The 24,726-nt window shown below is 47.5% G+C and overlaps 1 protein-coding gene across 2 annotated transcripts in view; it reads left to right on the top strand.

Annotated features, from left to right (window-relative positions):
* The window catches only part of LOXHD1 (lipoxygenase homology PLAT domains 1), a 201,798-nt gene extending 179,760 nt beyond the window's left edge, over window positions 1-22,038 (top strand). For both annotated transcript variants that reach the window (XM_060029542.1, XM_060029541.1), the window contains 4 exons: window positions 7,812-7,982; window positions 14,319-14,451; window positions 15,801-15,959; window positions 21,558-22,038. In XM_060029542.1, coding sequence (XP_059885525.1) covers window positions 7,812-7,982; window positions 14,319-14,451; window positions 15,801-15,959; window positions 21,558-22,038 — 944 coding nt within the window. The remainder of the gene's footprint in view (window positions 1-7,811; window positions 7,983-14,318; window positions 14,452-15,800; window positions 15,960-21,557) is intronic.
* Window positions 22,039-24,726: the final 2,688 nt, after the last annotated feature.

Raw genomic sequence — 24,726 nt, 5'->3', positions numbered from 1 at the left:
ATTCTCAGTGCCTTGCACTTAGTAGCTATTTAATAATTATGTGAACAAATAACTAAATTCATGTCAAACGTCAGCTTGTAGCAGCTTCTTAAGCCTAAATGGATGACTCCAAATGCCATCCTTTTCTGGACTCCCAGGGAAATATCTTTCTCCTCTCTGTGTTTGAGAAGCTCCAGATGTAGCACATTCTATCAGACACTCCTTCAAAGCATTTGTAATTCTCCAAAGGCAGATTTAGTGGGTCAAATATTTCCCCTGAATTCTTGGCCATCTAGAACCTCAGAAAGTGACCTTAATTGCAAATAGGGCCTTTATTAGTTAAGGATTTTGAGATGAAATCATCCTGGATTTAGGGTGGTTCCTAAATCCAATGACTTCTCTTCCTATAAGAAGATGAGAGGACACAAAGAGACATATGGAGAAATCCACGTGAAGATAGAGGCAGAGACCGGAAATAGAGAACACAGCTCAAAGACATTGAATGCCAGGGATTGCCAGGAGCTACCCAGAGCTAGGAAGAGGCCAGGAGGATTCTTTCTTGGAGTCTTCAAAAGGATCATGTCCCCACTGACACCTTGTTTTCAGGCTTGTAGCCTCCATGGTGGTGAGAGAATAAGTTTCTTTTTTTTTTAAGCCACCAAGTTTGTGGTAATTTGTTACAGCAGCCCTAAGAATTGAATACAGTAAGGAAGAGGCCCTTCCAGGGAATAGTGTAGACTTCCTGAGGGCTCCAATTCAATCACCTCTCTGCAGCAAAATATCTGCCTCAGGATTTGCTGCTGAATAGAAAAATATTCAAGCCATTGCGCCAAGATAAAATGCACCATATCAGAGTGAAGTCCCATCAGAGAGCCTGAAGTCAGCAAGGTTAACTGCAGCAGCTTAAAGTACAGTGAGGTTGTCCAGAGCTATAATTCTCAAGGTGGTGTCAAGTTGGGATCTGCTTGACAAACATTGCTCTTAACTTTTGCAGCTAGGGTCTCCATAGCCCTGCAGGCAGTTCAGTGGTAACTGGGGCTCAGAAACCAACTATTCTTCTAAGCAGGAAAAAGTGGAAGAATCTAGAACTAAAAGGCATCAGACTAGCTTCTGTTTCTACTATGTGCTTGACATTGAATTCCAGCCCCTGAGACTTCTGCCTTGTGACCTAACTCCAAACATGCACCCTGCCATGATTACATCTCCCTGTTTATGATTAACAAACTCTCTTATGTACTAACCTCCTCACTGTAAGTTCTTCCTATTGCCTTACCTTACTTAAATCGTCCCCCAGAATAGTCATTATATTTGTAACTACATGCTTAGCCTCTGTCTCCCTTACTTATCAGCTCCATAAGTACCATTGTCATATTCATTGCTCTTTCCCTAATGCCTATCACACTGCCTGTAATATAGTAGGAACTTAATATAGAATTTATTTATACCTCTGTTTCAGTCCCTCTGATCATTCCTGTCTTTTTATGCCTCCACAACAGGGAACGCACATTTCTCCCAAATCAGAATTTTTCCTTGTGTCTTAGTACTTTCAAAAACTGAGTACTGGCCATGAACCTCAGGGTCATCAGTAGGTCCTCTAATAATGGCTGTCCCCACTCCTTAGACACTATGCACATATCTAGACTTTCTCAGTTTTCTCAAGGAAAAAAACTGCATTTTTCTTCTATGCAAAAACTCTGCATTCAAATTTGTCTCACCACTGTCAAAACCTTGAAAGAAAAGGGAGGCAGTTCAGCACCTTGGACAGCTCTAAGCCATACTAACGATTGTTTTTGCTACTACTTTGGCTCTTCAAAGAACTTGATGCCTCCCTTGGATAGCCCAAGACTGATTGCCTTTGGCCCCGTCATGGCTCTTGAACCTAAAGAAATCCCAAGTCATTGATGTTAATCTCTTCCCTTTGTAAGCAGAGAAATGGCCTTCTCCTTTCCAACCAGACTTCGGATCTGAAAGCAGGATCCTATCATCGGCAGGGAAAGAAAGATTTTTGTGTCTTCACTGAGCCCAAGTGGTTGGGATACTAGGGTCAGGAGAGGAACAAGGTTCTGTGCCTAACTTTTTCTTTATAGTAACTTTATCTTCCAGAGATGAAAGTTTAAATATTAATATAAGTCAAGACAGCTATATATGTATAATGAACTTCCACATACCCATCACATGGATTCAACACATGATTTGTCATACCTGCTTTACCCTTTTTTTTCTTTTTTGGCTTCTTTTTGTTTGCTGAAAGATATAAAATCAAATCCTAAACCTCATGTCATTTCGCCCAAACATATTTAGTATGCTTCTCTTTTAAAAGTAGATATTTTCTCAATGCCATTATCACACTTAACAATGATTTATTTATGTCATCCAATTTCCACTCCATATGCAAATTTCCTTAATAACATAAAAAATGTCTTCGTACTTTTGGTTTTATGTGAATCAGGATGCAAACAAGGTCCACACAGCATATTTAGTTGTTATGCTTCTTTAGCCTCCTTTAATGAAGAGCCATACCTAATCCCTTTATTTTTTCATGCCATTGACTGTTGAAGGAACTGGGCCCAATGATCTATAAAATTTCCACACTCCAGACCTGCCTGTTTGCTTCTTCTTGGTATCATTGCTTCCTTATTCCCCATATTTCCTACAATCTGGAGGTCAGCTCTAAAGGCTTGATTAGCTTCAGGTTCAACATTCTTTGGCAAGAATGCCTTGTAGGTGGTATCAAGGCTACTTTAAAATGGGACCTGTGTCCTTCATATTACATCACAGCTGTCTCAGTCTCACTGATGCTCACATCTAATGGTGGATCCAGGGGCTGTCTACTTGATTCCTCCATTGTAAATTTCCCCCCATCACTCTTCATCTAATGGCTTCTCCCAGTGACGATCAGTTAGGGTTACAAATGATTTTCTAATTGTTATTTCTTATCCACTTATTAGCTAGAATTCTTCTGTATAAAATTGTCCCTCAGGCTATTTGATTACCATGAAATATAGTTCATAAATGAAAATCAAGATAAATGATTAATTCTTCTCCTTAATTCCAATCACCCAGATAGCTTTTACAACACTGAACAAATTATAACAGAGTGTTTATTTTCTAATTCATCTTGTTCTTCTTGCTTGCTTCCTCTGAAAACTCTGATGAAATCACAGAATGAATTTATATATTTTCTTTTGAATAATATAAATTCATAGAAATATAAAGGACCACAGAAATCACGTATTTTAACCCAGTCACATTGCTCAAGTAAGGAAACTGAGGCATGGAGATATGATAATACATTCAGTATGGTGGGTATGCTGAGAATGCAGTCCAGATTTGCCAAATCCATGTGTGTCATTCTGGGCATCCTAGTTTGGATGATGTACATGTGAAAGTGTTTGTGGAAGAATAATAGCTAGATTCTTGTATTCTTTAATAGCTAGGACTGTGATGGTTCCATAACTCATTTCAAATCATCTGTTTATCTTGTTTAAGAAATTTTGTTTACCCATATGGACCTTAGCTTGACCAAAAAAAAAAAAAAAAAAACCTGAGAGTTAGGTTAGAAAGTAAATATAATTTATCAATTCTATGTTTATTGAGCATTAAGTCAATATCCCTGTGATGCAATCAAGAAGTCATAAGACATGGTTCCCACACCTTAAAATCTAACTGGAGAAGTCAGACATACAACATAAAATCACCATAAAAGAGTTAGTTCATGTTCATGACCTCAATAGAAAAGATTTCCCAAGCCATCTGTGTTCATAGCCAAGTGAATGGACAGATGATGAATGCTATGGGACTGGGGAGTTTGGAGGGTTTCATGGAGGAGGTGGGGCCTAAGTTGTCCAGAGGATAGGTGGGAATTTAGGGCAGGGAAATAGCTTGGATCCTTAATGAAGAGGAAGGAAATGCTAAAGTGGTGCTGAATAAATCTATCTAAGTAGGGTGGAGGATTTGCATTAGGGGGGTCTTCCTTATTGAGGTAAGGAATGAAGTGTATGGAGACAGGGTGAAGAAAGCCCTACATATGAAAACACAGAATTGGGCCCTTTTTTCCCATCAGGTATGGAAGGCCACTGAGGAATCGCAGGTAGTAGATGGCATGATGAAATCCAGGAAGCATGTAGCAGTCAGTCTGTCTCCCACTCAGAATCTGCCCTCTCTTGGCTGGAAAGATTGGGACCCCATGCTCATTCAGTTTTTAAGCTTTTTTCTTATAGTAAACCTTAGGACATTTGGGATAAAACAATCAATTCTACTAGGGCAGGCCTCTGCTCCCTGGTGGGGCTTTGAATTATTTTCCCCCTCCACTCACAGAATGTTACCACCAGTTTCCTTCTTCCTCGTTCTTCCCTATTCACTAATAGTGCACACTCACTCATTCAATAAACATTTGTTGAATAATGTGCTATAAGCATTGCTCTAGGCACTAAAATATAGTGGTGGATATATCAGGCAAGACCCCTGCTTTCATGGGGCTTACAACCTAGTAAAAGACAGACAATATATAGAAAATGTGCAAGGAAATAAAAACAAAATTATTTCAGATTGTGAAATGGGTATATGTTGATGTGATGGCAAGTAATTGAGGATGAGGAAACCTCTGCAAATAGTGTGGTTAGGAAAGGTCTTCCCAAAGACAGGACATTTGATCTGACGCCTCAGTGATGAAACACTATGGGCATTCAGAGCCTGGGGTATATTTTTCCAGGCAGACCAAAAAGTATATGCAAAGTTTCCAAGGCAAGACTGGATTTCATATATTAAGGCACTAAAAGGCCAGTGTAAGTGAATATAGTAAGTAAAATTGCAAGTAGTATGAAATGAAATCAGAATGGAAAGGGACAAAGTCATGTCGATTCTTAGAGTTGCTAGTGAGCTGTTTGTATTTTATTCTGAGAGTGCTGGGAAGCCATTGAAGGGTTTTCCATGGAGAAGCCACAAAATCCGATTCATGATTTTAAAAGATCACTATGATGCATGTAGAAGGATAGTAATTATACCATTGCATATAGAAGTAAAAGTCTGGTTAGCAACTAATTATCCATCAATAAGAACAAGGTAGAAAATTTCTTTTGTGTGCATACAATGGAATACCATGCAACTATGAAAAATGATGGGCAGATATTTATGTGCTGATATAGATTGTAAGTGAAAAGGTAAGATGTCAGGCAGTGTGGGGTGTTTGCTATATTTGTGTAAAAAAATAAAGTAGGACTCTAAAAGAGGAGACTTTGTAAAGAAATGGATTCTCTAATGGTGCAATTCAGATGGTTCCCTATTGGTCTATGGTGGAGACCATCCAGGTAGTGCTGGCCACACAACTAGCCATGCTATAACTGTCGGTCTGTCAACTTCTCTGGTGCCTTCACCAGCAGAACCCAGCCACATGGCATCAGCCTGCCCAGGGCTGCCTGTTCCCATGTTTGATAGGTTATTAGTCTAGAAAGTTGTAGTAGGATCCCTGTTAATCACATTCAACATTTCCAAAACAAGGCAACTAAATAAGCAGTGAGCATGAGGCTGAGAATGAAGCTTCTTTATCTCAGAATGGTTGGGGTTAGCCTGCTATTTACCATGGAAGAAGTTTCTTTGCAGAATCAAACTTGGAAAGAGAACTGGAGATGGGGTGAGACAATGCCATGCTTTCAGAGGAGAGAGGAAAGGGGGATGAGGAGGGAAGGGAGCAACCTGCCAAGAAGCACCAGGGCAACCCGGGCCAGGTAGGCTCCTCCTCTGGTTGTCTTCAACCACACACTGGGGCACTGAATTGCCTGTGAATAAAGTCAAAGCCAGCCCAGAATCCACCCTTCCCATGAGCTCACTGTTTTCCTCTGTCACCACCCTGCCCGGAGCTCAGGAAGTGTAATTCAGGAGTGAAACCTGCCCAGGACGTACAGCAGGGTGAAGAGTGCATTCCAGCAACAGAAGTGATCTCATGATGACCCACCTCTCCGGTTAATGTCATCCCCCTCCACTAACACTCACACACACTTATGCACACACTAACACAAAATTCTCATTGATTCCCATTGATCATTGTTGCCATGATATCATAGAAAGACCATCATCCTGGAGAAGAGATGACTCTGATACATTAAGCCAAGGTGTGGCTCTGGGACCAGCAGAACCAGGAGCACCCGAGAACTGGTTAGAGAAAGAAATTCTTGGACCCCAGGACGCCACTACAAACCTAACTGAATCAGAATCTCTGGGGGTGGGGCCCAGTTATCTGTTTTAACAAAGTCCTCCAGGTAATTGCCGTGCAGGCTCAAGTTCTCAGCCTTGGCTACACATTGGAATCACCTGGGAAGCTTTAACGACTGTTGATGCCTGGGTCACACTCCAGAGATCCTGTTGTAGTTGATTTGGGTAAGGCCTGGACAGGGAATCACCTCATTCATATTCTCACACACACACACACACACACACACACACACACACACACACACACACGGTAGGGGATTGGGGGAGAGCAAAGAATGTCTTCCACTGGGACATCTTCCACCAGGACAAACGATTTGTCTTCTCTTCCTCTGCCTCCCTCTTCACTCCCTCTTCCTTCCTATGTTCCGCTCTCGAAGCCTGGTAGGACTGCTTCCATGGGTCTGACATGCACCATCTCTAGACTGAATACTTCGAGCCTTATTAAGCAGTTGAATTAGTGTATGATAGTATCAGGAATCATCTCAGAAAGCAACCAATTTACAAACTTACAGATGGAACTGGCCCTAATGCAGGAAAGTAAATATATTTATTGAGTTTTAAAAAGTTTATCATAAATACTGACATTTTAAAATAAAGCACCTTAAGTGTATGTAAGGTGAATGTAAACACTCGAGCAGTTTGATGCCCACATTTATCCACATAAACGAATACCCAGACTGTTACTACTCAAATATTTTACATCATTTCTTAATCTTTTTGAACTTATATTCTATGTAATTCTGAAAAGATGAGGAACAGGGAGGTGAAGTAACTTGCCCGAGGTCACATAGCATGTATATGGCAGCTCTGGGTATGAATCCAGATATCTTGCTTCGGATTCTGTTATTTCCATTTATTACTAACCATTTGTTATTTACATTTTGAATTTAAATAAAACTTAAAATATGCATGCCAAAAAAATTTTGTTGATAAAATAACTCACCACTTTTTAACTCGACAGAACTATTTTAAAATTTAACTTGTTTTAGGACTTGCTGTTTTCCACTTTCAGTAAAGATCTATGTTTTAAAACATATGAAGTACTTTTTACACTGGGAATGAAGCTATGCTAGGACTGCCAATATGTGTGCTCTGTCCATGAGCCTTAATATCTACTCCCTGCAGACTGGGCGACTGGAAGTGTGTGTCCACCTTTGTGTGTCTCTTTGTGTTTATAACCCTTGAGACCAATGGCAAGATCTAGAGTTGTTGCTTTGAGCAGTGTCTGATCCTAGAGAATGGCTTTTTGGTGGGGACAGTGGGACTGCCCCCACAACCCCAAGTGGCACGAGAAGGCAAGATGTGAGACTAGAATATATACATGCCTTCCTTGTAGGGTTGCCTTATGGACATACTATGGACATATACATATTAAAGGACATACACGACCCTCTAAGAGTTCATGAACCCAAGTTAAGGATTTTGCAAAGAGAATTATAGTCTCTGGGCTAGAAGTGTCTCAGAGATAATCTAACCCAACCCTTCATTTCATCAACAAGAAGACAAAGGCCCAGGAGGACAGAGAACTTGTCCAGGGCCACACAGCCAGTGGGCAGGGGGAATGGAAGTCTGATAGGGGAGGGAGAGCACGTTCAGCTCCCAGCTCCCATGTCTCTTTCCTACAGGGATATTTCCTGGCTGGCACCTGAGCTATGTCGACGTGAAGGACAATTCCCGCGATGAGACCTTCCGTTTCCAATGTGACTGCTGGTTCTCCAAGAATGAGGGCGACAGGCAGACAGTCCGTGACTTTGCCTGTGCCAACAATGAGATCCACGACGAGCTGGAGGAGACCAGTACGTGTGGAGACCGGTGGGCCCTGCTTCGATTCAGCCTGGGCTGAATCTTCAGTTAAACGAGAGTTAGCTCAGGAGGGAGGTGGGAACAATGTTGGAAAATCTAAAGAAGGAGCTCTTACAGCTGCAGGGGAATCAGATGCCCAATGAAGGAAATAATATTAGAGAGGTGCATAAGTAAGCACGCTAAATGTTGTTTCGTGGACCTGGAACAGCCCAGATACTGGTACCAGCTCATGGCCCCAAATCACAGGGACTAATTAGGTAGAGGAAAACCCACAGGGTATAAGCTTACTCTGCCCTGAGGGCTGGGCTGGGCAGTTTGATGTGATGCTCCCTCTGGTTTATTTTTCTGTCATGGACTCTCTCCAACTGATGTCTGTGACAACAGCCACCAAATCAAGCCTTCCTGGAAACAGAATGTGCAGGGCAGCCAGCTTCTCCACCAACCACTTTCTCTTTGGTTCCTTCCTCAGGGGATGTTTAAAGGGAAAGAGTAATTGGTCCATGAGGTGGATGGCCATCCAGGACCAGGGAAGTGTTTCTTTAATACAGATGCTAGTATCTGCATCCAACAGATTTGACAAAGGCTTATCAGTAGCAGAGCGTGAAGAAAGGATCTTCCAACCTTAGTTATTAAGGTAACACTAGCTGCATGAAGACATAAACCCCCAAATCTCAATGGCTAAATACAACAAAATTTGTTTCTCACTCACATAATAAACTGTCCAGTGTGAGTGTTTGATTAAGAGGCCTTCCACACTGTGATTCAGGGACCCAAGCTCTTCTCATCTGTCTGCCATTTTCAACACGTGACTCCCACATTTCTTGCAGAGGGAAAAGAGAGCATGGAGAAGGCACACTCCCCTACCTTAACATATTAACTCACATTCTATTAGTCATGCAGCTCCACCTAGATGTAAAGGCATCTGGGTAATGCCATACCTGGCTGGACAGTCACTCCCTGGCAAGCACTGTACACCACGTGGCAAGGGAAGCGTGGATCCTTGGTGGAAAGCCACTCAACCTTCTCCACCATGCCATCAAAACTACCCAATGATGGACTTAGCTACTTCGAGAGGCAGTGAACACTGATGTCCCTGGTAGCATTCAAACAAGGGCCAACTACTCATCTATCAGCTTTACTGCATGGGAATTCCTGCCCTAATCCAGAGGGTGAACTCTCAGCTTCTGTAATCGCACTTACTGAGAAGTTACTGGGGACCCAGTTTTATTTTAGATGCTAAGTGTGACGCACACTGCTTTGTGATTTCCAGTTTATTTGTATGGACCTTTGTCCATGTGCAGTTCTCCCTACACAGCTGTAAGCTCCCAAAGGTCAAGGACAAAATCACTCATGTTTGTAGCCCTCTGCAGCTCTCTAGGCTTTGGGGCTTAGTAGGTACACAAGTCGTTAGTGCTCAGCAAATGGAAGAAGATGCAGTCGGTCGTTTTCCTTAGAGCCTCACAATCTCATTAGAGGGAGAGGCTAATATACAAATGCCAACACAAGCAATAGAGGCTCCTTGGGCCATTGGTGTTCAGGGGAGAAGAGATTCGTCAGGCTGTGAGAATAACCACTGAGCTTCCTTCCCAGATTTCCTGCCAAACAGCTGCTAAGACCTACGGGATTTGGGTTGGCAGGGAGATGGGCAGAGGGGAAGCATCACTTGCATTATTTCCAGAAGGATGTGTGTGGGCTAGAGATGGGAGGGCAGGGACACGGAGCCCAGGAGACGGCCTGGATCAGTCCGTCTTTACTAGGAGCCTGCAGAGGGCAGAGTGGCGCCTTCTAGGCTGCCCACAGGGGGAGAGACAGTGACACCCGTGTCCTAAGATGGAGGCTTATCCTGGGGAGAGCCAGGGCCGCAGTTCAAGCCAATCATTTCAACCCTCAGCTAATTTTATTTAACCACTTGGCAAATACTTATTGAAAACCTACTAAGTGCCACGGCCTAGTGTGGGTTCTGGGGACACGTGGGTTCTGGGGACACACTAATGAATAAAGCAGAGACCCTGCCCTCGTGGCACTTACATTCTGTGTCTGTGTCCCCAGGGGCACCTCTGGGCACTTGACTTGTGAGAGTAAATATGCTCTCATACTTGAACAGAGCTTCACGCGTGTGAAAGCATTCCACACATCCCCTGCTCTCACCGGGTCCTCGCCGCCCCACTCCCACCCTATGAGCTAGATAGGGGGCAACTTCACCCCTCTATATCATAGGTAAGGAAAACCAAAAACCAGAAAGGTGAAGTGACATGTCTAAGGCCTAGCCATTAGGACTCATATATCCTGATTGCTAGACCACGACTCATCGCACCACCGCAGCCTAATTGGGCCTGGCTGGTACTCCAGACTGATCCATTGCCCCACCTTGTTTAGCTTCCTGTTTTCTGCCTTCACCTCCAACTCTTTGTTTTTTTTTTTTAATATAAGTTTATTTATTTATTTATTTTTGGCCGTGTTGGGTCTTCGTTTCTGTGCGCGGGCTTTCTCTACTTGTGGTGAGCGGGGGCCACTCTTCATCACGGTGCGCGGGCCTCTCACTGTCGCGGCCTTTCTTGTTGCGGAGCACAGGCTCCAGATGCACAGGCTCAGTAGTTGTGGCTCACGGGCCCAGCCACTCCACGGCATGTGGGATCTTCCCGGACCAGGGCTCAAACCCGTGCCCCCTGCATTGGCAGGCGGACTCTCAACCACTGCGCCGCCAGGGAAGCCCCACCTCCAACTCTTGTTAGCGATTCCTGAAGCTGCTCCCCATCCTCTGCAGGCATCTGTCTCTGCAGGTGATTCCAATGTGCAGGCAAAGCTGAAAATCATTGGCAACCTTCAAATAATACTGATGTCGGAATCTCACTCGAGATTTTGTTGTAATCACTCCAGGCTAAGTCCTGAACAGTAGGATCACATGCTCATATGTGCATACACATGCACACAGCACACACACATACATGCACACCCTCATGCATGCACACACACACACACACACATGCATACACACATGCACACCTGGGAGGACAAAAATATCTCTCTCTCTGGAACATCCTCCAACAAGACCAATGTCTCCCTCTTTACAGCCCTCCTCCTTCTTATCCACCCGCACTTGAAGCCTTTTAGGGCTGCTCAGTCAGCCTTATCTGCAACATTTCCAGCCCAAATACAGTCCAACTTGATGGCCAACTCCCCAAGGATGGAAGACGCACTGCTCCACAAGGCAGCTCTGTTTTAAAAAAATTCATCTTTATATTTACGTTCTTGAAGTTTCTATCCTTTGGCAGTCCCAATGGGATGGGGTCAAACAGAAAATTTCAGGAGTGGTCAGGACCCTTGGTTGTATGTGCCTGAACCCCACCCGTAAGCTGGCTCCAGCAGAAAGGGAGCATATTGGTTCCCAGAACTTGGAAGTTTCAGGTGGAGCTGGCTGGAACTTGGCTGTCTCCAGAGGCTACAATGGTTTTAGTATGTCTTTGTCCCCCTTTTCCTCTTAACTGTTTCTTTCTCTACATCATGAGAAGATGGCAGCTGGTACCCACAACCCCACTGCCTTCTAACACAACAGCTTCGGTGGAAGGGAAGAGAGCGTCTCTTAGGGAATAATTCTGACTCTCCAGGCCCGGGACTCTCAACCCCATGCAAACCACATGGTAGGAGCTCGCCAGAGAAGGGTCCTGACAACATGAGGTGGGGAAGGCGACGTGGAGCAGTAAGGTCCTGACGCCCACCAGATGCCCAGGCGTCCTCTGGTGCTACTGCATGGAATCAGGTGCCCCTGCAGTCCTGGCCTCAAGGCAAACACCTGTCTGTTCAGGAGCTGCTCACCTGATGGGATGTTGGATCCTCTCGGTGCATCCTGGGTTGCTGGTTCATCTCCCTCTGAGGGTGCCACGCCCAGAGCCCAGGCAAGATGTCAAGTGTGGCCAGATCTCTCTCCTCTCCTGCCACCTGAACCACATTCACCACATTCAATGGCTTTGCTGATGGCCCCTTCGTGTGAGTGACTCGCACGGTGGCTGCTGAGCCACTTTCTCCAGCCGGGCTGGTCCTGTATGGGTGTTGGCCCCAGGGTGAGCCTCATACGGACCCCTCCTAGGCTGGGCTCCTACCGGCCCCACTCTTTCAGGTCCCTGGTCCTCCTCTGTCCTTTCCTCCCAGCAACCTATAAACAAAACTGAGAGTCATGCCTTCCACATTTTTATCAAGCCATTGATGAAATGACTTTCCAAGGTGGACATATGCTGATTGAGAGACCGTTGATGCAGCTGGCCGCATTTGTTTCTAATCTGTGTAAATGTCCTCACTTACACACCTTCCTTCTCTACCTTCTCCCCGGGGCCATGAGGAGAGGATTGCTTATGGTCCACATGCACTGCTTCTCGAATGTTCCACTTGAGTTGATCGTAGAGAGCAAGTAGGTTCCTAGCGCTCTCTGCCTCCTCTCCTGGGCTCTGACAAGCCATTTCCTCTACAATGCTCAGGATCCACTTTGAATTCACAGGTGTCTGGTTTGCAGAAATACTTTACCGGCTGCTGAGGAAGCAGAATGGCAGTGGGACCACGCCCTCCCTGCAATGGCTTCGAGCCGTGGGCAGTGGCACAGCCATTTCACGTCCTTGGGCTGTGAGCGGTCGGGCCTGCAGAGCCTCGCTCTTCTTCCAGGGCTTGTGCTGTGGGTCTCTTCCCCTATCGTGGGCATTTTTGCCCTGATTCATTCTACCTGTGACTTGAGAGGAGCCACAAAGGCAACAGTTTGCTGAGAGGCCGGGATTGACGTTACATGGAGCTGTAGGCACAGCCATCCCTTCTAATTGTCTTTATCACATCTCTGAGATAAAAGCACAGAGATCAAACTATCCCTTTGGATCCAGAATCCCAAATCCTCAGTGATTCACTTACTGCAGCAAGAGCTGCATGCACAGGGAAACCTCCAGACAAATATTGTGTCCTCCCGTGTGCCAGCTCCATCCCAGCCTGGTCCCTGGGGAGTGGGGCTGGATCATGTGGATTTCAAGCCCCTCTCATGCCCCTCAGTATCCTTGCTTACGCTGCTCCCTCCTCCTAGAGCATCCCTCGGTTTTCCGCTGATCATAATCATGGCTCTTTTTCAAGACCAAGCTCATACGCCATCTTCTTCATGAAGCTTACTGCGATCAGCCCAATCGTTCATTGTTCACTCAACAAATATTTATTTGAGTGCCTATGTGCCAGGCACTGTTCTGAGCTCTTGGGATCTATAAGTGAGCAAAATGAAGACCCCTGCCCTCATGGAGCTTACATTCAAGTGGGAGGGGGGAATACAATAAACGGTAAAATAATCAGTAAACTCCTTAGCATGTTAGAAGGTACTAGGTGATAAGAGAAGATAACAGAGCTCAGTAGGGCAGGCGCTGGGGAAATCAGGCAGGAAGTGTGGTTTGGGTGGTCTGGCAGACTCTGTGAGAAGGTGACATCTGAGTAGGGAGGAAGGAGGGGAGGGAGTGAGTCAAGCCAACATGGGTGGGGGTGGGGAGAGAAAGGGGACATGCTCAAGGCAGAGCTCTGAGGCCGGAGTGTGCCTCCTGTTCTGGAACGGCACGGAGGCTGAGCAGAGCGAGCAAGGGAGAAAGTACTGGAAGGTGAGGTTTGAGAGGTAATGGGAGCCTGCTTTACCCTCCCTCCCATGCTATTTTGGCCCTTCGTTTAAGGTTATTCTGTCCTGTGGTGCAGTCGGTGTTTCTGTCTGGGGCTAGAGATGAGTTCTAGTGTCGCCCAGAGTCTAGTCCAGTCCTGACACTTGGCAAATGCTGACATGCTTGTGGGAACTGTGGGGGAGGGAGGTCGTGATGCTGAGCACGACACCAGAGTGAGAGCTGAGACAAGACAGGGAATGAGACTGCTTGCTACAGAAAGTTCGAGGCAACTGGATCTTCCCCTCCCCTTTCTGTAGCTGGGCCCCGCCTCTCCTCCCTTCTCTTTACACACCAGCTCCACTTTGCATCTCACAGAATCTTCCATCCCTGAGAACCAGGCCCCAGCGTCTCTCCGAAAACTCATCCTAATCTCATGGATCCTGGAGGCAGAGGCGTTTGGCCCTTCACTCCCAGTGGCTCCCATGCTTGCCAGGCAAACAGATTGCTACTATAGATAAAATGAGGACACCACTCTAGACCCCAAATTGAGGCAGGTTCTATTTACAGTGCCTCAGTTGTAGCGATTTTAACCTGCGCCCCACCCCAACCCCCTTAAGGCTGTGATCTAAGACCAGATGTAGGACCTGCAAGGAGTGGCCAGTTTGCTCCTGCTCTGATGGTGGGTGCTGCTTCTCCTCTGCTGACTCTCTCCCACCTTTTCCACCACAGCCTATGAGATCATCATAGAAACCGGCAACGGAGGCGAAACCAGGGAGAACGTCTGGCTCATCCTGGAGGGCAGGAAGAACCGATCCAAAGAGTTTCTCGTGGAAAATTCTTCTAGACAGCGGGCGTTTAGGAAGTAGGAAGAGGGGTGCCCACAGGGGAATGCGGATGGGTGGGGTGGGTAAGAGAGGGACCCCAAGAACCAACCCTTTTAGTGGGGGCCATAAATATACAAATGGGCCTAACCAGCAAGAATTTATTGAATGCCTACTGTGTGCCAATCCCATTCGAGCTCCAAGGGATGAAACAAGGAGATTTAGAAGAGGGAAGAGAGGGGACTCTCATTTAAAGAGAGCCCCCTCTAAGAGACTAGAATCTATATTATTCCAACTACTAGAAAGAAGGGATAATTTTGTAATATGATAGAAGTGCTAATTATGGCTACAATGTCAATCACAGTACAATATATAAATGTTTCCAAGTAACATGTTGTACACCTTAAGTTTACACAACAGTATATGTCAAATGTATTTCAATTTTTAAAAAGTTAATGGAAAACTACAACAAAAATCAGTTAATTAATTAAAGCAAGCCCACTCTGCGGCAGGACCAGGAATCACACAGATATTATCCTGTGTCCCTGCAGATGAGGAGTCCCTTCTAGTTGAAAAGGGAGACATTCACCCATAAGAATGCAGAAGGATCATGTAAGACAGCGTAGACTTTTAGGAGGGAGGGAGGGGAGAGCCTCTAAGATGCTTTATAGGAAAATCAAAATTGGGTCTCGTGTAACAGGTGCCTCTGCTCAGCACTCCCGGCTGCCTGCCACACACCGGAGGCTCTCACCGCCTCCTGCACGTCTGAGCCACCTCTGAACTGCTCAGAAGCCCCCTTCATCTCCCCGCTCTGTCCAGAATTGCCTACATAAAGTCTCCCCCTGCCATAACCCCACTGTACCTTCTATTCAAACCCCTCTGAGTGGGGATGGTCAGAGCTGACCCCCCCCCACACGCAGACTGCCCCTCCCCCTTCTTTTCCACTGCCCTCGCCCTCAGTGAACCTAGCCAAGTCATCACTCCCCCGAGAAATGTCTGCACCTCCAATCCCACTGTTCCCATCCCTTGACTTTGCCAAGTCAGATCGACATCAGAGGACTCTTCCCTTCCCCCGCCTCTGCTCTCTGAATCTCATCACCCTCTTCAACCCAATGTCCAAGGCCCAGGACCTCACCCACCTCCAACACCATTCGGTATTACCAATCATTGATTGGACCAAGTAGCCAGAAGGGCTTTTTAATGGTTATGATTGTCTTGTTCCGAAACTAGACTGAACCCTTAAGCAGTGGAGACCTGACATCAGGTCTTGCTTGCTATTCTATCTCTGTTCTTCAGACCAGTGCTTAGGATACAGTTGGCACTCAGTAAATGCTTACTTCCTTCAGTGGGCATGGGCAGTTCTCACTGACCATATCTTTGCATCCTGCAGGGGGACCACGGACATATTTGAGTTTGACAGCGTCTATCTGGGAGACATTGCCTCCCTCTGCGTGGGCCACCTCGCCAGGGAGGACCGGTTCATCCCCAAGAGAGAGCTGGTCTGGCACGTCAAGACCATCACCATCACCGAGATGGAGTACGGCAACGTGTATGTCCTGGGCCTCTGCCCTCTTCTCCAGGAAGGGCCACGCCCTCAGCGGGGAGGGTCTGTGGCCAGACCAGATGGCAGGGTGTGAGGTGTCCCCTTTGAGGCTGAGGTCACCTCACTCAGGAGGCGTATGAGGCAGGAAGGGAAGAGGCAGCTACACTGGTTCTGGAGCTTTCTGAACCAGAGGCTTACCCCAGAGGCAGGGGACTAGACTGGATGACCTTGGGTGCTCCAGTGATGCTTCTCTGGAAGGAAAGAAGAGCCAGTCAGACAGGGCCAGACGGCTGAGTCTCTCCTTCCCTTCCCCCATGATCACTGTATAATGATAAAGAGATACAGCTTTGAAGCCTGCTGCTCCACAGTCAGAGTGAAAGCCCGTCATTCCTGTGGGCAGAGTAGAGACCAGCTGGAGTAATCCCATGGCCCACGGGCCCTGAGGACCCCAGATAAGGAGATTTACATTTCCCCCACCAAGGCCTTCTGGGAAGTCAGGCATTTCTGCAGGATTAAGGGTCTTAGTTACCTGGGTAACAGTTCACAGCCATCAGTTTTTCTAATTAATACCACTTGGTAACCACGTTGGAAGACAGAAAGAGCCCTGAGGCTCTGGGAGGCAGGAAAGACACTAAGAAGGAACCGGGAGATGAGCAAGGGCAGCGCATGCCTCGGGGAGGGTAGGCCCAGACAGCAGCTAAGGCAGCTGGACATCCCCCCAGAACCACTGCCGGCCCCCCCCACCCGAGCTCCCCTCGTGCCCCTCCCGGCCTGGCCCTGCTCCTGGCAACGCCTTTCACAAGAAGCGCATGGGACAGAAGCAGCAGCCCTGCCTGACCAGGCGGGTCCCAGCTTCAGGCTCCAGTCTTCAGGAGCCCAGCTTCTCAGAGAAATGTCTGTCCACATTAGACCTGCCACCTGCAGGCTCCCTGGACTTGGCTGCCTCTGACCAAGCTTCCAGTTTGGGAATTAAGCAGGAAAGGTTCTCACATTTGAACTTCCGTCTTAGCCATCCCAGGCTGCCATAACTGAATCTACAGACTGGGTGGCGCAAACAACAGGCATTCTTTTCTCACAGTTCTGGAGTCTGGAAGTCAGAAATCAGGGTGCCAGCAGGGTTGGGTTCTTATGAGGCCTCTCTTCCTAGCTCACTGTGTACTCGCATGGCAGAGAAAGGGAGAGGGAGATCTGGCATCTCTTCCTCTTCATATAAGGGCACTAATCCCATCATGAGTCCCCACCCTCAGGACCTCATCAAAACCTGATTACCTCCCAAAGCCCCCATCTCCAAATACCATCACTTTGGGGGTTAGGGGCCTCAACATGTGAATTTGGGAGGAGAGAACTCAGCTCATAGCAGCTTCCCTCTCAGGCTGCAATGTTATTTATTGCAATGTTATTTATTGCTCTTTTTGAGAAAAGAGCAATTAATTTACAACAGTAAATCCTGTAAGAGCAATACTGACAAGGACTTGAGAGGTGGGATACAGGGGTCTGGAAGAGTTCCAGCTCACCCAGCGAGCCAGGGCCAGGTCAAAGCCCCTTCTGCAACTTGAACTGTCTCCCTACGGAAAGGAGCGTGGCTGCTGATACTGCGCCTCTGCAAATGCCCCAAATAAACAAAACAATACAATACAATAATAAGTCACCACCTGAGTTAGCTTTAAATCCACAGTGTTGGCTGTGAGAGAGAGAGCCAAGGATCTCAGCACCACTCGGCACCTTCTAGCGTCAGGAGGAAGGGGGTGAAGAACTTCCCATCCCACAGTCCTGGGGCCGTTATAGGATTTTTCATCCAGTGGAAAGAATCTGCCACTCCCAGGGAAGCATCTTTTCCTACATTCTCAAGAGTGTGGCCTTTTGTCAGCATGGTGCTTGGGCTGGTAGGGGAGGGAGGGATGTCCATGGGGTGGGGATCTTCCCAAAGGGAAGTGGGTGCAGGGAGTGCAGACACCCAGATGCTAGAGCTGTCACGGATCAGCCGTGTAGCCTCAGGCCATAACCCAGCACCTCTCAGGGAAGAGAGCTGGATGCCCTCTAGAGTCTGGTGGGAGGGGAAGGATGGCAGGGGTTCCAGCCTGGAGGGCTCTCAGAAGTCATACTCCAGCCTACCTACCTGCGCTGGTCTCAACCTGTGATTCCTGGTGTATGAGAACCTCCCCCCAACAAAATATCACCTCTATACAGAGAGGGGACAGTACAGGGGTGTTCCATCATTGCGGCTATTTTCGTGTCACCGTTCTAGAACACATTTAAATTCTACTGTGTAAAGACCACTTAACTAGCACTGTATTTGGATCCACATTTCCTTCCTAACCAGCATGTTGGACCATAATATTTGGATTTCCATGAAATACAAATTAATTTAATCTCATAAACACAACAATCTCAAATTTTTATGTTCCAACCGATTCCAGTCCTGACTCTTCTTCTTCAGCGTTTCTGACCAGCTCTGTTTCGTCACTAATATCCTCAGGACCTCGGTGGAAGGACACACAGAGAGGCTTTTGTTTCTTTTTGTAAAACCCAAAGTAGAATCGTTGTTTTATCCCATTATCATATATAATACATAATCATTTTAAAATTCAAATAAGGCAAAAAAAGTGAGTAAAACAAAGTAAAAATTCTCTAAAGCCCTACCCATCAGAGATGGCCATCTTGAGCATTTGGTGACCCTGTTCTCTCTGGCATATTTCTAATGTCTCACACACACACACTGTTCACAGAAGTGTGATCATATTCTACTTGGTTTTTTTAGCATGTTCATGTTTTTGTTTGTTATTCTCTGCCTTGCCTTTATTGTCGCCCATGACCCTACCCCCATTGCCAGTGGGAACAGCCTGGCATGTTCTTCTGCAGCTGGAGTCTTAACTCCACAAAGCCCTGAGGTCCCACATTTTGGTGATCTTATAATTACGTCTATTAGGAAACATTTCCTTATAACTACACCAGTGAATAGTTTTCAGCCATTAAAAACAACAAATTAGGTTTCCCTGGTGGTGCAGTGGTTAAGAATCTGCCTGCTGGGCTTCCCTGGTGGCGCAGTGGTTGAGAGTCCGCCTGCCGATGCAGGGGACACGGATTCGTGCCCCGGTCCGGGAAGATCCCACATGCCGCAGAGCAGCTGGGCCCGTGAGCCATGGCCGCTGAGCCTGCGCGTTCGGAGCCTGTGCTCCGCAATGGGAGAGGCCACAACAGTGAGAGGCCCACATACAGCAAAAAAAAAAAAAAAAAAAAAAGAATCTGCTTGCCAATGCAGGGAACACAGGTTCGAGCCCTGGTCCAGGAAGATCCCACATGCCGTGGAGCAACAAAGCCTGTGCACCACAACTACTGAGCCTGCGCTCTGGAGCCCGTGAGACACAACTGCCAAAGCCCACGTGCCTAGAGCTTGTGCTTCTCAACGAGAAGTCACTGCAGTGAGAAGCCCACGCACTGCGATGAGGCATAGCCCCCACTCGCTGCAACTAGAGAAAGCCCGAGTGCAGCAACGAAGACCCAATGCAGCCAAAAATAAAAAAATAAATTTATTAAAAAAAAGAGAACGATTTAAATATGTACCAGAAGACTTGGATCAATTCCCAGGAAGTATTGTTGAGTGAGAAAAGTAAGATATGGGAAAGAATGCATTATATGCTGCCATTTTGTAAAGGGAACACTGATGTCCCGAATGTGTCTGTGTCTATGTGGGTCTGTGCAGGGTTGGGTGAAATGGAGGGAAATTTGGCAAGATACATCTACAGCTGGTACATGGGTTATCTGAGGTGAAGGCGAGATGCAGGAGGGGTACGGAAAGAGAAAAAGGAGATAGAGCCAAGCAAAAAGGAAAAGAAAAAGAATGCATTTAGAAGAACACCCATATGATCACAGGATTTTTGCATTTATATAGAATTATGTATATTAGTGGGCATTTGCATAAAGAAATACATTTTAAGTGAATGTTTAAGCAAAGAATGAGATTATATCTCCCTCTTAGAAAGTATGGTATGTAACAACAATCTAGATTTATCAAGTGACGAGTTGGGGGCAGAGAGATCTCGAGACAGAGTAATGATTTCTTGTGAAGTGTCTTTAAATGGCTGGCTCGTCAGGTGGCCAGGCAGGCTGTCTCTGGGCCCCAGCTCTGTGTCAACTTGTGCAGTGACTTCTCTTCTCCAAGCCTTCATTTCCTTTCTGTGAAATGGGAAGACGAAGTCTACGTATGACTCAGGGTTGTTGTGGGAGTTGATGAGATGCACGAATGCAAAGTCCAGGCATTTAGTGAGCAAGCAGAAAACCAAGTTCTTTTTGCTGTTATGTATTTTCATCTAAAAATTGATTTTGCACCACTGGGCACGCCCTTTCAGGGCTGTGTTCCTGAAATCATTAGCCAGTGCCAGGATTGCTTATTTCCAAAGCTGTTACTTCCAAAGCGATTTGGATGGGAAAAAAACCATGGCAGTTGTTCAGTCCAAACCTCTAGCACTGCCGATGGGAAAATCAAAGTCACATAGGTAGTAGGTGGCAGGGCTGGGGCAGACCCCAGGCCCCCTTACACCCTATGCAGTGTTTTCTCACCGTGCCCTCTGACTTCTTTCTTGGTAATTATTGGACTCACTGTCATTACCCAGAGGCTAACATTGTGGCGGGGGGAGGGTGTAAAGAAGGGACTTTTTGGTCCAAGACCATTTCTCTTGGCCCTGGACTTGCTTCTGTTTGTGGTAGCTTCTTCAATACTTTGTACTGAAGTACTGTGCACCCCTTTGTACTATGTTGTCCATGAGCACATGCGTGTATGTGTATGCACGTGCAACACACACACACACTCATAGTTCAACTCAGCCAAGTGCGAGGGTTTTGGGAGCACACATTTCATAGCTACTTTTCCACTTGGCTTTGCCTGAGATCGTTGTTCTGGATCCCATAGCGCCTCTGAAGGTGACAACACTGGGTAAAATCATTCATCGGTCCCTTTGAAGGGGCAAGGGAATCAGCCTGGTTGGCGTGGAGTGAGCTTAGAGAAAGGCAGACAGCAAGTCAGAAAGGTAAACGCTGGGAGGAGGGTCGGATCATGTAAGGTCTTGCAGGCCTTTGTAAGGTGGTGATTTTTATTTATTCTGGGAAGCCGGTGGAGGGCTCTGAGCAGAAGGACGACATTCTTGGGCTTACATCTCCACAGGATCACTTGGAGGCTGTGGAGAGGAGTCACGATAAGTAGCGAGAAGCAGGCAGACCAGTTAGGAAGCTGACACGTTCCAGGTCAAAGGTGGTGGTGACGTGGATGAGGGGGCAGCAGGGCGGAGAGTGAGATAGCGCATACTTTTTCAAGTGGGCTGATTCTGGGCCTATTGTGAAGATGGGGTCAATGGGAATTGCTGGTGGATCGGATGTGGAGTGTGAGGGGAAAAGGAAAAGGAAAATCAAGGAGCAACTAAAATTATGAAGATGTCACTCACTGTCAACTTTCAGATAAACGAGACCCATCTTCACATTTTAATGCAGACACTTCCCGCCCTAAGATCCTGTCACCTGGGGAAGGAACCACTTGTGGATGCCCAGGGTCCTGGGGGAGCGCGTGAGCCTTGGCTGGTGTGCACTAACCTCCCCGACTCCCCCCGCTTCCAGGTACTTCTTCAACTGCGACTGCCTCATCCCCCTCAAGAGGAAGAGGAAGTACTTCAAGGTTTTCGAGGTCACCAAGACCACGGAGAGCTTCGCCAGCAAGGTCCAGAGCCTGGTGCTGGTCAAGTACGAGGTCATCGTGACGACGGGCTATGAGCCAGGGGCGGGCACCGATGCCAACGTCTTCGTGACCATCTTTGGGGCCAACGGCGACACGGGCAAGCGGGAGCTGAAGCAGAAGATGCGCAACCTGTTCGAGAGGGGCAGCACCGACCACTTCTTCCTGGAGACGCTGGAGCTGGGCGAGCTGCGCAAGGTGCGGCTGGAGCACGACAGCAGCGGCTACAGCTCCGGCTGGCTGGTGGAGAAGGTGGAGGTCACCAACACCAGCACCGGCGTGGCCACCATCTTCACCTGCGGCAGGTGGCTGGACCAGAAGCGGGGCGACGGGCTCACCTGGAGAGACCTCTTCCCTTCCGTATGAGGGCTAGAGGCCCTCGCTCCCCCTTCCCACCAACTTGTCCCAACCACACCCGCTCCCCCCCACCTTGGCTTTCAGCAGTCCTTTCCCGAAAGCCTCCTGGAGCTGGGACTGGGGGCCAGAGCTCCATGGTCCTTCAGAGGCCATTGTGGGCAACGGCTCGTGGGGTCCTACACCCTCTCGGGTCTCCTGGATCCAGATGAATCCATCAACCTGTGTCATAATCCGTTGCTGCACAAAAATAACTTTTTGCATTTTCTTTTTCAATAATAGCAGTGACCAGGCTGAAGCTTGCTGCCAGGTGTGGATGGGAAATTGGGGCTTCACCCAGGGGATAGAAGTGGGGAAGAAGAGGCCATCAAGATGATGTATTTTAAGCAAAAACTAATTAACACTGTTTTCCCAGAAAAGCTGGGCTAATTAAATTATTACCAACCACACCCTGCAAAGGACTCATCTGGGCATCTGCTCACTTAGATATGCATCCTTTTTCCCAGTTTCAATAAATCCAGGGGCAAACAGAGAAAAACAACAGGAGGAAGAATTTTAGCTGGAAGGATTTATGACCCTGTGAACAGGTACACGAGTCTTTCTGTCACTTTACAAAGGACGCATTGCCAAGTACTGGCTGGCTGCCCCAGCCAGTGATAACACAGTTGAGAGCCGGAGACCTAAGCAGGTGATAGGGTGCGGGGAATAGGGGGAAGAAGGTGCCTGGAACAGTGCCTGGAACTGCCTGGTCCCTGCTGCACCCGGGCTTGGAGGGGAGGAGGGCATCGGTGGTGTTTAGAACTATGGCTTGCTGTGGGCAATGTGGACTGAAAGCTGAGAAGGGACTGGAACAAAATAAAGATGTGGTCTCTGCCCTCAAAGGGGATGTGACCCTGATGGAGAGGCAGCAAGAGAACCATATACTCATGTGCATGCACAGATGTGCACGTACACACACACACACACACACACATCCTGATCAACAATCACAGCTGGAGTGCAGTACAACTCAGCCCCTGACTTCTGATTTTCCTGCGGAGGCAGGGGTGGGACTGAGCAGAAAGGTGCATCAGGCCAGGAAGACTTCCTGTAGGAGGTACCCAGTACCAGGATTTCTGCTGTGTCATCATGGACCCTCTAGCCCAGACAGGTGTAAACTTGGCGAGGCTTCATGGCTCTGAGCTCTCGGAGACCCTTGGAGAGAGGCTGTGGCAGTAAGCACAGGCCCGGAGGCAGCAAGAAGCAGTCTTGAGTCCCAGCTCTTCCTTTTCCCTGCTGGGAGAGCTTGAGCACATTGCCTCATCTCTCAGACCTCAGTTTCCTCATCTGTCAAATAGGAAGAATGATAATACCAACCTTGTAGGCTACTATGAGGACTACGTGAGTTAAAATGCAGACAGTTAATTCAGCGCCTGCACTGAAGGGTTTGTCCATCATGTTAAACAAGCAGGACTTAAGGGGGCTGGGGTGGGGTGGGAGAGAAGTAATCATTAAATAGCTTTATTTGTATCTTTTTCTGGAGCCGGTTCTTCCCTCGTCCCTGGATGAAAATTAAGGCAAGCCTCATAACTCTTCTGGACTCTCATAGGTAATAAAACGTCCAACAACCACCTTAAAGTCACAAAGTCCATCTCAGTTCTGTAATTTAAATGTGTGTCTCCAATACAAAGGCCAAAACATTCCACTCAGAGTTGAGCCTCCTCCCGTCCCCCAGTTCGGTCCTATCACAAGTGGTAACGAGAGTGAGTGAAGAGCGAGCGTGTGGGTGTGTCGATGTGCACACAGGTGTGTATGTGTGTATGAGTGTGGGGTCAGCCTCACCTCTTGTCCCCACCTTGCCCTTTTACCCCTGCTCCCCGCTCTAGCTGACCCCGGTTTCCCACCCCTGGGGGGCAGGGAAGAGAGGTGACGAGGACAGCTTCCTCTTGGGGGCGCTACTGTGGTCAGTGTCCTTTCTGGACTGGCAGCTGTTTGGAGCCTTCCTCCCATGAGCACTTGTGTGGGTTCCATCTCAGGCCCTTCACCACCCCCACCACCCCCACTCTGTCTTGCTTAGGATCTAAGACACCCAATAGGATGTCTTCTGGCATCCTTTGCTCTGACAAACTCTGGGCATTCAGACCACTTGTCTCTGCCGTCAGTGGCCGGTCAGCCCATCCCTCATCCACACGATTTCTCTGGACACATCCCTTTCTCCAAATAGCCCCACTGAAACCCCAGTCACTAGCCTTGGGCAAAGGGCAGCCAAATGGAAGGAAGGAAGGAAGGAAGGAAGGAAGAAAGGAAGGGAGGGAGAGAGGAAGGGAGGGATACTCCCAGCCCACCCTCAGCTCTTTCTGAAAATCCTGCCCTCGTATCCATGGCCCCTTTCTCAGGCTCTCCATCCTCTGTCATACCTGGAGGACGAGACTCAGTTCAAAGTTAAAATCGCATTCTGCCGTGTCCTCTGGCAAGTGCCACTCAGTCTCACTATGGAATGCATCATCTATTGTCTTGTGGAACAGCCAAGATTGGATGGGAAAAGCCCCTTGTTTTGTCAGTTGCTGATGTGCTCAATCAATGTTGGCTCACTCTTACTGGGATAGGGCAGGTCTGGTTTGGGGACATACTCCATGACCTGAGTCAACTTTCTTTCCATCCCTTACCTTCCCTGCCTCCTCTGCTTCCCCTCAGGGGACTTGTTAAGATCAGATGAAACTA

This window comes from Delphinus delphis, chromosome 13 (genome assembly GCF_949987515.2).
Source record: "Delphinus delphis chromosome 13, mDelDel1.2, whole genome shotgun sequence".
In the NCBI taxonomy this organism is placed as follows: domain Eukaryota; kingdom Metazoa; phylum Chordata; class Mammalia; order Artiodactyla; family Delphinidae; genus Delphinus; species Delphinus delphis.
The sequence above is the reverse complement of the archived record's forward strand: the minus strand, read 5'-3'. Positions and strand labels throughout refer to the sequence as shown.